At 51.7% G+C, this 13,348-nt stretch overlaps 5 protein-coding genes across 5 annotated transcripts; 3 read left to right on the top strand and 2 right to left on the bottom strand.

The window, feature by feature from the left end:
• Positions 1-1,058: 1,058 nt before the first annotated feature.
• LOZ57_003474 (uncharacterized protein) lies at positions 1,059-2,516 on the bottom strand (the record flags this gene model as incomplete). The annotated part of the gene is made up of 2 exons (XM_049252522.1): positions 1,059-1,814; positions 1,872-2,516. 2 exons carry the CDS (start codon positions 2,514-2,516, stop codon positions 1,059-1,061), a joined length of 1,401 nt encoding a protein of 466 aa, XP_049108363.1.
• A 3,792-nt stretch (positions 2,517-6,308) lies between these two features.
• On the top strand, positions 6,309-7,648 carry LOZ57_003473 (uncharacterized protein; the record flags this gene model as incomplete). Its single annotated transcript, XM_049252521.1, has 3 exons — positions 6,309-6,333; positions 6,465-6,492; positions 6,604-7,648. 3 exons carry the CDS (start codon positions 6,309-6,311, stop codon positions 7,646-7,648), a joined length of 1,098 nt encoding a protein of 365 aa, XP_049108362.1.
• Positions 7,649-8,708: 1,060 nt separating this feature from the next.
• SSZ1 (Hsp70 protein that interacts with Zuo1p) lies at positions 8,709-10,716 on the bottom strand (the record flags this gene model as incomplete). Its single annotated transcript, XM_049252520.1, has 5 exons — positions 8,709-9,410; positions 9,464-10,235; positions 10,312-10,438; positions 10,509-10,545; positions 10,615-10,716. 5 exons carry the CDS (start codon positions 10,714-10,716, stop codon positions 8,709-8,711), a joined length of 1,740 nt encoding a protein of 579 aa, XP_049108361.1.
• Positions 10,717-11,035: 319 nt separating this feature from the next.
• Positions 11,036-11,778, top strand: LOZ57_003471 (uncharacterized protein; the record flags this gene model as incomplete). The annotated part of the gene is made up of 2 exons (XM_049252519.1): positions 11,036-11,114; positions 11,183-11,778. 2 exons carry the CDS (start codon positions 11,036-11,038, stop codon positions 11,776-11,778), a joined length of 675 nt encoding a protein of 224 aa, XP_049108360.1.
• Positions 11,779-12,527: 749 nt separating this feature from the next.
• On the top strand, positions 12,528-13,307 carry LOZ57_003470 (uncharacterized protein; the record flags this gene model as incomplete). Its single annotated transcript, XM_049252518.1, has 1 exon — positions 12,528-13,307. One exon carries the CDS (start codon positions 12,528-12,530, stop codon positions 13,305-13,307), a length of 780 nt encoding a protein of 259 aa, XP_049108359.1.
• Positions 13,308-13,348: the final 41 nt, after the last annotated feature.

The raw sequence follows: 13,348 nt of genomic DNA, 5'->3' as shown, positions 1-13,348 counted from the left end.
GGTTTGAAATTTTGGCGGCGCATTCGCCGAATTAGCACCGCTGGAGCCAGAATAGCTTACCCGTCGACATGAGTCGTGTAGTCGCATCCAACGCTTATGTGGGATGAAAGTAGGAAAGGTAATTTGTTTCGTGAATCGACTTTGCCTTGGAGTAGTAGAGAATATACAACGTCGCGATGAGGTTGAAGTCAATCCGAGGATATATATTTATCCGAACACCAAATGCGGAATAATGTTTACCAATAACCACTTTCACGTGCTTGATATAGTTATTGATTACATCAGCTTACGAAACCGCAGGAAAAATTCCAGCAAATGCGAATGGAAAGCCGGAAAGTTGCTCAAAAAATAGAAGAAAATTTCATAGGGTCGTTCAACTATTGTTACCGCTTTCCAGAGATACACAGGCGTCCACATTTCAGTCGTAGAAGTAAAAAATGGGGGGTAAGGACCGACATTAAGCAATGGACAGTAGAAGACAGGTAGAGAAAATAAAGAAATGGGGTTGATACAATGTACTAGAATGAAAAGGAGGAAATGACTGAAAGATATCAAGACAAGAGGCGTAGACAGTAAAATCAAACCTCCCAGCTGGGCACGTAAAAAAGCAAACCACCCTGGCGCCAGGTTGTAAAGGGAGCAAGCGCCCAAAAGAGACAGGACAACTTTTTTCAGGCTCGCGAGAGTCAACACACATCTTTCATTCAAAGGGGAGGAGGGATCAAGTCAAACGCAGCACCGAGCGCCCAGAAATTCTTTTCCATAACAGCCAGCATTGCACCAGGCTCTCCTTTGCACGCAACAAAGCTGGGGTAGTAATTTCGACAAATTTTCCTCACCAAAATACAGTTGTCAAAAAGTGGTCAGAGTTAAGATAAAAAAGGGTAGAAAAATTGGAGGGAAAATGAAGGTAATAGAGAAAGGAATGTAGAAGACCAAATAATTCAAAAGATTATGTCGGGGGATAAGGACTCCGAAATAACGCCATTCTCGCTCATAGACTCGTAGCATCTCGTTCAAAGGTCGGGTTCAGATAAGAAGATTCGTAAGCGATAGTGTCAACCGCTGATGCGGCGCGCATGCTCAAGTTTTGCGGCATTTTTGGCTTCCCATTCCTTTCTGCGCTGTTTGAACTCTTCTGGGTCGAAAGCAGGGTCGCTGTCTGAGCTGCCGGAATTGCGCTTATCTTTTTCTTTGAGCAGGCCAGACTTCATTCTCTTGAGGCCCCGTACAGCCTTCTTCTCCTCCTTCGCCGAATCCCCAAGGTCACTGCGCGATTTCATCTTACGAATTTCTTTAGCAATTCTTTCCAGCGTTGTTCCACCCTTGGGTCTGGGATTTGTTGGAGACTGGGGGAGGGGCTTGTTTAGGTGTTTTGTATGATGGCTGGCGACACTGCTGCTTGTGGAGGGTCGGTCGATCGACATGAAGCTGATTCCCGAATCAACCTTCCGGTTCTTGTGTTTGGTTTCTTGCGGCGGCTGTTCAAAGTTCTGGCGGCTTGTGACCTCGGAACACTCATCGATAATGGCATTGGCGGCACGAAGGTATTTCTCAATATAGTCTTGGGTAACAGGCCAGCCAGTGGTATCGCCAGGGCGCATATCCTTCTGAATAATTGGCTCAAGAACTTGTTTGCCTCTCTTTCCAATATCGAGAATGAGGTTGTAAAAATGCATGCGCTGCTCCTGAAGAATCTTTGAATTGAGGTGGGCGGTGGGGGGTGTGGCCACAACAGGAGGGAACAGAGTATTAAGCATGGCGATGCAATTGGCCTTGTTGAAGGGTTCGAGGAGCATCTCATTGATCAAAGTCTAGGCTTGTCAGTTAAGATCCAGTAAACGGTGCTGCAGAAAACCGTTTTCACTTACCCAGTGGCGGAGGCGTAGATAAACTTGAGTATAGAGCGCCACAGCAACTCTTTCTTTAGCTTCAACGGAATCAACCCAAGCCAGAACACCAGGATAACGGCGCGAGAGCTCTTCCTTTTCGCCTTCGGCACCACTAATACCCAGTCTGCTCAGCGCTTCCATGACACCCTTTCTTCTGCGGTTCTCCAGGTCTCGAAGGTAGTCCAACGCGGTCAATGACTGAGGAAAATCGACTTCTTCGACGATAGGAGGGAAGCATCTGCGAACGAAGGAAGTGATGAAGCTTGGCGGGAGCGAGCAGGGCTGGGACGGCAGCTGTGCGATCTGGGACATGAGCTGAGCCTTGAATAGCGCGGCAGTATCGGACATGCTGTGCTTATCGCTCCCTAGCACTGGAGACTTGTTGCCTGGGAACGCGTTTCCGGGTGCTTCACGAGCGAAGGCGGAAGTAGGCGGCAGGAGAGGCGCAGAGAGCGTAGGAGGCTGAGCGATGGAGGTAGAATTCAGAGAGTACATGGTGCGAAGGGGAATCTCGTAGCTGCCCGGGTAGGCCAGGAGATGCTCCAGGATCCATGGCAGCGCTGCACCCTCGGTATTGCTGGAAGACGTGCTGCTCTGGCGGGAATGATCTGACCGGCCATCCATGTTGTGGGATTGGCAGCAGAAATGCAAACAAAGAGTGGAAAAAGTGCTAGAGAATGGACAACAACATCAATCTGACTCAAACCAACAAAGATGAGAAGAGTTGGAGAGAGAGGAAGAGGACGGGGCGGGCGAGGTGGCGTTGAGGGTTGTTTGCAGGGAAGAGTTTGATATGGTCGGTTGTTTGGCCGGGATGTTTATTTATGAAGGAGAGCGGACGACAAGCACGACACAACGGCAGGCTGCGAGCAACACAGCGCGCGGGCTTAATTTAGGTAAAGTGTTTTCCCTCACGGTCCTGACCTGGTGAGAGATTTTGTTTTGAAATTGCAGAAGAGGCACTTGAGACAAAACACCGGGCATGCAGGGTTTGAAAGGAAGGGCAGTAGTGGCCAGACCACAACACGGGAGGGTGGCAACAGGGTCACAGATAAAGAGAGCCAGGCAGGGCGAAGAGGGGAGAGGCAGAGCAAGCGGAAGCGGAAGCGAAAGAGAGGACGAGAGAGCGAACAGGCCGTTGGTAACGAGAACGCGGAGAGGCAGGAAAGCAGAAGAAAGAGAGAGAGAGAGAGAGGCTGGTCGCGAAGCTATAACGCCGGGGCTAGCTGAGCTGCCACGAAGGAATGCCACGGACAGCAACAGCAGACAGACGCTTGGGCAACGTCCCGAAGATCCTGTGCTCCGGCACCCTTGTGCTTCACGCCGGCAAACCCAATAAATGCCAGACGGGCGTGGGCGGCGATGGTTTGGCGGGCCCGCAACGCTAAGACGCCAACCAAGGCGCCGGCGCGATGCTGCAGAGGCGGTGGTGCCGCCAGATGGCCGCCCGGTCCACCAGCGCCGGAGCGTCAATCCCAGTCCCTGTTTAATCTCGACGAGCCGGTTTCCCCTCACGTTAGCCGCAACAACGAGCCGGGGGGAGGGAGGGAGCAGTAGGAGGAGGAGCAGCAGCAGGAGACCGTGGTGGGCGGGATACTTTGCGGATATTGGCTCTGCGTTTCAACTGCTCGCTGTGGGCCAGGATTGCGGCCAGCACAGCATTCTCTGCTCCCTCTCTGTCTCTCGCGTGCGCGCTCTCTCACTCTCTCTCTCAGCTGCAGCAGAAAATTCAGACAGGCTCGCACAGTGCAGCCCGTCGAGTCCGGCTTGTCGCCAACGCGCGGCAGCTGCAGGCGTTCAAGCGCAGCTGCAGGCCTCGCCCGGCCCAGCCCACGCCGCGAATAGGGCTGCCTGGCCGTGCTGGGGCGGTCTGGCGGGTTGCAGGCGACGCGGTGCCGGGTGGCTCAGGCCGGCATGGAGCTGCGATGGAGCAGTGCTGACTCTTCCTCCTCGTCAATCAATAGTAAGTAATTGATTGATAGTTATTAATACTCCCGCCGCCCCCGCGACTATCGATTCTGATGAATCCTAAAGCTTCTTTTACATACGACAGCTCAGCGGGGAGTGCGGTGCGCAGCCTCTGCGTGTTTGTGATATAAATGAATGGCCACGGGCTGATCGCAGCTCATCCCTCCCCCCCCAGTACGATCTCGCAATAAGCGACCCAATTGCGAACCCTCCGGCGGCCATCCGCGGTGGCAGGGGACAGCCCGGCCGCCGGCGAGCCACCCGTGCGACCACGGAAACATTTGCCCCTTGCAGCTTCAGTTCGCCGGGGCGATGGGCACAAGAGCACCCCGTCTAGCACGCCCTGAAACAATCAGCATGCATCGCAGGACCATCGCGACCGGTGGGAAAACAGCAATCATCACCAGGCGCCGTCGCCCACGGGCCACCCGCCGACCAGCGCGCTGGAAGGTCTCTTGATAGTTCTGCTGGCGAGGTGCGCTGGCCGCTGCCCGCGAATTGCGATACGTCCAGTCCGCCACCTCGATCACCCGCAAGGGCTTCACAGATCTGAGAGATCGCCTGCCGGACGCCCATGGCGAACGACAGCTTGGCCCCGCCCTTCGCGCCTCCTATTCGCCGCGGAGCGTCGTGCGGTGGAGATGTTGAGCTGTGAAACTCGCGGTCGCGCCCCTGGCGGTTTGAGCTGTCGATAAACCACCCCGTTCCCGCCCACCGGCTGCGCTGGCTGCTGGACAGGAGCCAACAAACGTGCTTGAGGATATCAGTCGGCCCGTCGCTGGCGAGCTAGTTAACGAACTAGTTAACTAACCAACTAGCTGACATAGACTCTAAGACCTCCCCCATCGCCTCACGCTGAGCCCCGCCGACTTCGCCACAGGATGTGCATGATGTCTATGAATTAACCTCTCTCGTCCAGTGCCAAAAGGGCTAAAGCATACCCGATCCGTTACGAGGCGCATATCGATCCCCCCGTCTGCTGAATCAATGCCGTCATGATGGGCGTGGATAAGGCTGCTTGCAGCGGCGTGTTGAACAAAGGCGGCAGAACGATCGCCCCTTGGTTTGCTTTGGAATTCGATTTCCCGCGCATTATTGTGCCACGGGGGGTGCGCTTTTCTTTACATGTGTGTCCGCCGTGCTCTCTCTGTATATACATAGTGCATCCATCCATTTTTGTTTCTTGAACTACATACGCGAGCACCCGCCCACATGTAGACCGCAGGAGGCCAGCACGCACGGGGCTTCGGGTCGCGCGTCTGTGCGTGTGATGAAGACGACCTGGATTTTACCGTGGGATGATAAGCAATAATGGGCCTCCCTCTGCAGCTCGCCGCTCCCAGAAGGCTACTCAGTGCCGTCTCTACGCGGCTGTTACCCGGCGGGCCCTGAGTCAGGGAAGAATCCTACATCCGCGAGAAACCAAGGAGGAGCAGCTGCGAAATAAAAACTATATCATGTTTCAGGAACGGAATCCTTTATCGCAGAGAGACACCCAAGCCGGTGTTTCCAAAGCTGCCAATAGTAGGCATCATGCAATGCACGGAGACAAATCGCAGACTGTGCATCACACCTGTGCATACATATGTGCTCTGTATGTACTCCGTATGTTGAGACGTGCGTGCGCTTCCCAGGACATGCAAGGCCTTCCCTGTTCTTCCCTTCGAGCGATGGTCGTGCGTATGTGTGTGCGGTTTCAAGCAAACCGCCCCCTGAAGCTCGTACCGTCCGAGCAATGGCCGAAATGCAAGCAGAAGTTAGAACACACCAATGGGTGGCGGGAGGGACGGCCGGCCAACTCCAGCCAGGTAGAATTTTGGATATGTACATGCCGTAGAAGACCCGCTCGTCACCAGCACCGGCGGTGGCCAGCGGCCGTCCACAGACCCAAGAGCAGCATGCAATGCAACCAAGGCGTCTCCCTCCACTGTCAGCTCTCGACGGCGTCAGGGCACGGCGCTGAAAGAGATCCCAAGACTAAGCTCCGGCTCGGTTCTGATCCAATCACCAAACTCCCCAAGAAGCCAAAAAGCCAAAACGCGCACCGCCGTCACCAGCCATTCATGAAACACGCTTTCCAACGGCTTTTCCGGCGATCCGTCAGCGATCTTCGCCCAGCACGCCCGCTTTCGCCAGGGAAACAAACGATATCGCCGGCGCCCGTTCGCTGTTATTCTCATTATTATTCCATTCGCCCGACGCTGGGTCCTGGGTTTCTTTTTTTCTTGCAGTCTTCCCAGGCTGCTGTTTCGTAGACGAAAGCTTAATCCGCACCTTACGCGTTGGTAGGAATCGGCGGGACGGGTGACAGCCAGACTGTTTAACAGCGGCCGCTAGGGAATCTCCGCCGGCGTGGAGCTTCGAATTTCTTGAGCAGGATCTCTCTGCATCGCAGCAACATCTGGCGCGGGGGAGCCAGCCAATTGGTTCAGCGCAGTTCGTGGGAATATGGCGGCTGGGCCACACACGTTTGGTGAGAATCCGACCTGCGAGTTGGCCCATTGACTTTGGCTTGCAATACGGGGAGGCGGGCTGTTGGTCTTCCTGCTGGAAGCTGCCGTGAGGCTGGTCGGACTGACAGATTCATTGATTTGGCTTTCCTAGTTGCGGCGGACGTCTTCTCGTCGGAAAGGTGATGTGCTTGCTGCCCTGCATCTGCAGTCGACATCGCGCCCCCACCACCAACCAGCCATCCCCAGCGTGCCTCAACGCTCACCGCATCATTCTCTGACACGCACTGCAGATATCGTGGCCTCCAGCTCGCGATCGTTAGCGTCCGTGGCGATGCCCTCTCCTACCAGCAGAAGCAGCAGATAGCCAGAGAGTTCAACCATCCCACAACCGCCTTCCTGCACGATGCGCCCCATTATTCATCTCGACCCCGCAAGCTAGAGCTGTTCAGCCCCGGGGCCGAACGAAACTTTGCTGCGGGTGCCGTGCTGGGAACTGCTCAGTATATCTTTCAGAACCTGATGAACGAGGACGACGCCGCTTCCGCCGCGTTCGCCGCCCTCCCCAACCCGAGCATCCCCACCGGCCACACGCCAGGAGCAAAGTTAACCAAATGCGCCCTCGAAACCAAGGCTGGTGTGATCCAAGCGCATTTCGATCCCACCAGGCGGATTGCTGCCATTGACGTCCCGGTCGACGTCCACGTTCACGCCAAAGAGACTCCTAGAGATGAGATTCTGGCAGTCCAGCGCAGTCTTCGCGCCAGCCCGCTGGTGGACAGGATGAAGGCCTCCTACGCGGTCGTATCGATCTACAGAGGATTGGCTTTTACCCTGGTCGATTTCACGACTTGCCCAACCCTAATCAGCTTGCTTCAGCCCGGCGAGACCCCGGAGCCCTCTCTTGACATCGGCTGGAAGTCGGCTCCTGCGTCAGGCGCTTCAACACCCACGACAACGATAACGATGACCACGACGACGACGACAAAGACAAGCCCTGCCCCGGTCGTCGAGTGCTACGGCGCCGTATACTTCATCCAACTGCAGACCGATTTTACCGAGGAGCCGTACATCACGCGGCTGGTGGTTCGTGTTATCGCGGGCGGCGTCGAGGAAGCCGCCAGTGCGAGTGGGTGCTGTGCACTGGCAGCGTATCTCGCGCTCCAGAAAGGCGGGGCCAGCTCTAGACACGCCTTTGCGATTGAGCAAGGGATCGAGATGGGCAGGAAGAGCCAGCTCTGCATCGATGTGCGATTGAACGAGCAGGGAACTGGGGTCGTGAAGATTATGCTTTCGGGAAAAATGACCTTGGCCATGGAGGGCAGGCTGCTGCTGTGACTACTACTTACTACTGACGGAGCGAGGAACAGTAAATGCCCGTGCGGTTCATGCACATCGTGCGTTTCATGTTAAATAATGTCGTTTAAGGTGGGTAGGATCTTTTTTTTATTGGAAGGATTTTCAAATAGTTACTTTGATAAAAATGCTAAAGGCCCAAGTTATTATTTGTCTCTCAAATTCATCTATCTACGTTTTCGAAATTAATTGCCCTCCCCAATAATAATTATTATTAGCTCACTACCATTCGCAGAGAAATATATCTTCGCCATCGACCGTTCTCGATCTTTCGTCATCCCTGCCATGTCGTTCACGAGCTCATGACTCGAAACTCAATCATAAGGGTAACTGACTAGCGAATCTAACCTCGGAAAAGCTGTCATCCAAATTGAAAAAGGATCAAAAACTCCGTCGAACTATATTTCCCCTACATTAAACTCGATACTAACGCATGTCAAAGTACATCACTTCAACATGACAGTGCAACGTTCGGTCATTTTGCCTCGAGCAGCCTCACGTCAGATATTTAGCTCTCGCGCTTGTTTCAAACTGTGGCTTGCCGAGACCACACTACCGACCACGCTTCGCGGAGGGCGGGGTTGGTAGCAGCCAGATTTGGGAGGGAAGAGTTCAAAACTTGCTTTCGCTGTTTGTTTATTTTGCTGTTCTAGAGGGTCGCTCTAAATTGCCGGGTTTCCGATAGAGAACCACGTCCGGAAAAAAAAGTTGCAAGATGGTAGCTTTTGTTTATCATTTTGAAATGAAACTAAATCAATAACAAATGTCTATCCAGAGAAAGCCAGCGCCTTCAAGATCAGCGATGTGCAAATACGCCGCTTTCATTTCTGGCCCCTCCAAACAGACTAGGTAGATAGGGGGGAAATAATAAAATAAAAGGGGCAGAATTGTGAATCAGAGAGACGATCCGATCAACGAAAAGCACCAAATCTATCGTTTTAAACATAAGGAAAGGGACAGATGGCGTTTGAAAGATGCGCGTAAAATCAAGAAACTCAGTCAATGCCGCACCTCACGTCGTCCGTACAAACCCATCATAGCTCTAAGCTGTAACTCCATTTTTGGGACCCTCGACAACGCCACGAACGCCTCCTTTCCCGCCAACTTCCCTGGCAGTAATCTGTACCACTAGGTGCTCGTTGACGCTGATCATGACTTCAACCTTGCCACTGGCCTTGACACCTTTGATGGCAGTCTCGGCGATGGGCTTGGAGATGTTCCACACAATCTCACGAATCTCCTCCTCTTCCTCGTCGCTGTCGTCATCGGAGTCAAAGTCCGAGTCCTCCTCGTCCTTGGGCTCCGCGGCTTTTGGTTTGGGTTCTGGCTTCGTGACCTTGATATCGCGAGTGCCCTCGCAGACACGGATCAGGACGTCGCCACCAGTTTTGGGCGCGGGATATTGTGCAACCCGGCGAGCAGGAAGGGCAGTCTCGGCGTTCAGGAGTGGCTTGAAGATGGAGGTTGATTCAGGACTCTGGTCGGCGGAGACGAGTTGGACACCAATGGCTCTTTCGAGGTGAGGGGCGGCAGTCACCATGGGGTGGGTGGACTGGTCGATGTCATCCTTTTCAAACTCTTCTATTAATGATGCCTGGATGGCAGCACCCCTGGCAGCTAGGTCTGAGGGGTTGATGGCGGTAGGTGATGTGGATGGGGACTGGACGGCTGTTTTCGGGGGGAAGAGGGATTGCACAAGGCGGGCAATCTTGGGGGTGTGTGAGGTACCGCCGCAGAGGATGACCTGTCATTCGTCAGTTTGGAGCTACATACATAGCATATGGGAAAACGACCAACCTCATCAATATCAAGCACATCCAAGTCTGCCTTTTTTACTGCCTGCTCGATCAGCTGCGTAAAGCTGTTGAACACTCTGCCGCAAAGCAGCTCATATCTTGTTCTGTTTACTGTAGAGCTGAAATCAATACCATTTGCCAGGCTCTCAATGCTAAGTGCCGCGTTGGATCCAAGACTCAAGGCTTTCTTTGTTACCTCAGCTTCAAGCTTCAGTTTTGCCAAACTGCGTTCGTTCTCGCGCGGATCAGCCTTGTGCTTTTTAATGAACTCCTTAGCAAAATGATCGATGAGGATCTGATCTAATTGGGCACCTCCAAGCTCTGGATCGTGTACGGTAGACAGAATGGTATACATTCCGCCTCTCGAGGCGATGACGGCAATGTCTGATCTTGTTCCACCAAAGTCCGCAACGACAACAAACTTATCTCTGACTTGAGTTTCAGGCCTGGCGTCATAAGCCAGCAGCGCGGCAACCGGCTCGTGTATGAATTGCAGAACTTCGATGCCGGCATTCTTTGCTGCTATCTTCAACTCGTTACGCTGCGCTTCAGAGAAATCTGTGGGCACAGTGACAACTGCAGCGTTGACATCCTTTCCAAGAAAGTCAGACGCGGACTGCTTCAGCCGTCTTAAATGGCGGGTGGTAATCTCAGATACGGTGATAATGCTGGGTTCTTCGGAAGCAGTATCGCAAACTGTGAATGCAACGGTAGATTCGTGAAGTTGAGGGTGAGCAGAAGCGTGGGCTGCTGTTGGATCTATGGATTTGAAGCTAAGAAATGAAGTGATCAGTATTCGTCCATATACAGCACTAAACCTCCAGATCAATGATGGGGTAGCTAACGTACTCTTTTCCGAGAAAGTCTCTAAAATATGCAACAGTATTCTTTGGACTTCGAACTAATTGCGCTTTGGCTTGTGCTCCATGATACTCTTCCGCTTCGACATACGATAAAACGGAAGGTATATGGCGATCTATCGGAAAAAAGTTCTTGTTAATCGGGCGGAAAGACTTCATAGCCTTGGGTGGAAATGAAAGACTAACCTCCCTCTTCATTAGCGATGACTTGGGCTTTCCCCTCCTACGAGGAATGTTTTAGTTCCATATTCGTTTCATATTCGATATAAATTGGGGCGAATCGCTGGCTTACGGGAGAAATATGAGCTATAGAGCTGTTGGAGTTTCCAAACGAGATACCGATGGCGTATCGCTCTGCCGCCTCCGGAGCAACGCCATTAGGCTGGTCACTCATTTTCCTAGGGAAAAAACGTAGAACTATTCGAATTCAATACAGATAGTTAACTTGCAAGGGAAAAACAACTGTGCCCGCTCCTCCTCGCTTCGACTCTCGAGTTGGAATCGAAATCGCGAAAATCAAAAAAGAAGATTTGATGAGGCTCGCGTCCGCCTTCCCTTCAGAGTTTATCGATAAGGCTCGGCTAGACTTTCTTCCGCGGCTGCCAGTAGGACACGAAATGATTCTTCCATTCATGGATTTTGCAATACATGCAATGTGAAGATAGGACAGAAGTCAGTGGCTAGTTTTCATCAAAGCTTTGGTGCCACTGGTGATGGCGAAACTCAGGCATAAAGTTCATAAGGAGCTTCTTTTTGAGAAAAAGAACCGAGATTTGTTGAAGCTGCCAAAATGTGATACACAAAAATTATGCATCCAGGTGTTTGAGCAAATGCTAACCTTCATTTTGATCTCTGTCCAGATGCTCATATCAAGAAACGCCCGATTAACCACCCTCCAGCAGCATCGCCTTATGCCGGACCAAATGTGCCGAAGATTGTTTACGTTTCTAGCAAAACGCCATTCATGAGCGCGGCCAAACGCGTCCAGAAGCTTTTACGGGAAGCCGAAAAACGCGCCATATCAAAGGTCAAGATTCAAAATAAGAAGACTGATGATAAAGCGAACTTTTTGCTCCTGAAAGAGAGCACTGAGGTGCTAAAAAAGGATGAGGTATTCATCAAAGCTACTGGCCGCGCAATAAAAAAAGCGATGGATGTTGCGAAATGGCTTTCTGAAAAGGAAGGATGTAATATCAAAACGAAGACGGGAACATTGTTAGTTGTTGATGACATCGTCGAAGACGAAGAGCTGAAAAGGAGCGAACTACAGACGAAGGATGTTGATCAAATAGAAGAACAGGACGACAGGAAAACAACCGGGCCAATACGAGATGGGCAGAAGCGCCCGAAGAGAAAGCAAGTACTTAGAGGTGAAACAATAGCCTCGGGAGAGGACATGCCTGAATCACGTACACGATGGGTCAATGTGGTGGAGATCGCGGTGGCCTTACGGTAACATATGGACCAGGCCACGTGTGCCCCCTTCATGCATATAACAATACCCACGAGTATGATATTCTGGGTTTTGCAAGAACCAGATTTGGCATAGCAAGCAGCTGCTGGACTAAGCTGTGTAAAGCTGCTGATTATCTTTCCGGGTCAACAAACGTCTTTGAATAAGTGAAAACAGATATATTCTGTGATTTGGAACACTACTGCTGAACGGAGAAGGCCCCTCATGAGAAATCTCAGTGTCGAATAATAATTGCCAGTCGCCAGCGACAAAATAGCCGTGGTGTCACTATTGGGAACACCGAGACTAAGTTTTGAATAGCAACATGAAAACTGGCCTATTTAGGTACCTATTTGACTTACGAAGAACTCTATGCTGTCTCCTTTTGGCAGATTCATAAAAATTTTGATAGCTTTCTCATGCGGATAATGCAAACATCTTATCAGATGAGTTTGTACCTAACCTTATGGAACTCACGCTTAACTTAATGAGGGATAGTTTGGCATTGCTTACCTACCGTGATGTCATCTGCCCCATTTCTCCAACGATCCCGAGATCGACTTCAGATTCTTAGAGATCGGCTTGGATCTTGTTGGATAAGTGTTTTAGAGTATATATTTGATTTTTGATTGGTGCATTCTTCTTATACCCACGACTTTGAGAGGCAGACTGAAGTATAGGTGGTCTGCTAGCACGGCCGAAAAGGTTGATAAATTCCATGCAGTGGATCGCATATCAAACACTTCCTTGAAATGCTCCGTGAAAAACCTGCAGGGCTGAACCTACAGTGTACCCTTCCTCCTTCCTATGAGGAATCTACTTCTGGCTCCGCATCACGCGGAGCCCCGCACTCCACTATTTCACGGATATCGCATCTTGAAATTAATAAAACTTTTATCAACCCTATATCACCCACCTCAGCTTCGTCCTGTGGAACAGCCCCTATATACGAGCTCTCTCACGAACTTGATGCCGGCCACAGCGTCATCTCCCTGTCTCGCCACCTCCCCAACCCAGGCCCCGCGTTGGAAACTAGAAGCAAACGTGTTTACTACTTCAGTCAGCCACCCCTTTCCGACGCCGTTGAGATTGTTGGGATGCGCCGTAGCTCGCTGCCTGGCACTTTATATCTTCAGCTGAATCGCACACTCTTTCGCCAAATGTGGGAGCTTTGGCATCGCCCCTCCTCCAACGAGAAAAGCAAGTTACTCTTTCGAACGCGACCCACTAAAAAAGTGCGGAAAGCGGATAGGCTACAATGGGAAAACGGGGACAGAGAACTTGTGGCAGTGGAAACGCTGTCCACGAACGAGTCTGCGCCGGATCTCCATGTGGTCAAAGATCTTGAAACCCGTATGATGGACTTGCTGGTGACGGCATGGTGTGCCCAGATTTGGATTCAGCGGCAGGTGAGAATTGCAGAGGTGAGAGAGCGAGAGCTCAGTTCTGGTATGTCCTTTGGCGTAATACCGGAGACTAAAATGTCTTTATACCAGCAGCATACTGACTTAATGATAGTTCATACAAGTTGACATATGGAAGTAATATCTATTCTTCCGATTCTAATGCGATG

The sequence above is a fragment of the Ophidiomyces ophidiicola genome (assembly GCF_022830035.1).
Source record: "Ophidiomyces ophidiicola strain CBS 122913 chromosome Unknown scaffold_12, whole genome shotgun sequence".
Lineage (NCBI taxonomy): Eukaryota > Fungi > Ascomycota > Eurotiomycetes > Onygenales > Onygenaceae > Ophidiomyces > Ophidiomyces ophidiicola.
Note: the sequence above shows the minus strand (reverse complement) of the source record. Positions and strands in the feature narration are given on the sequence as shown.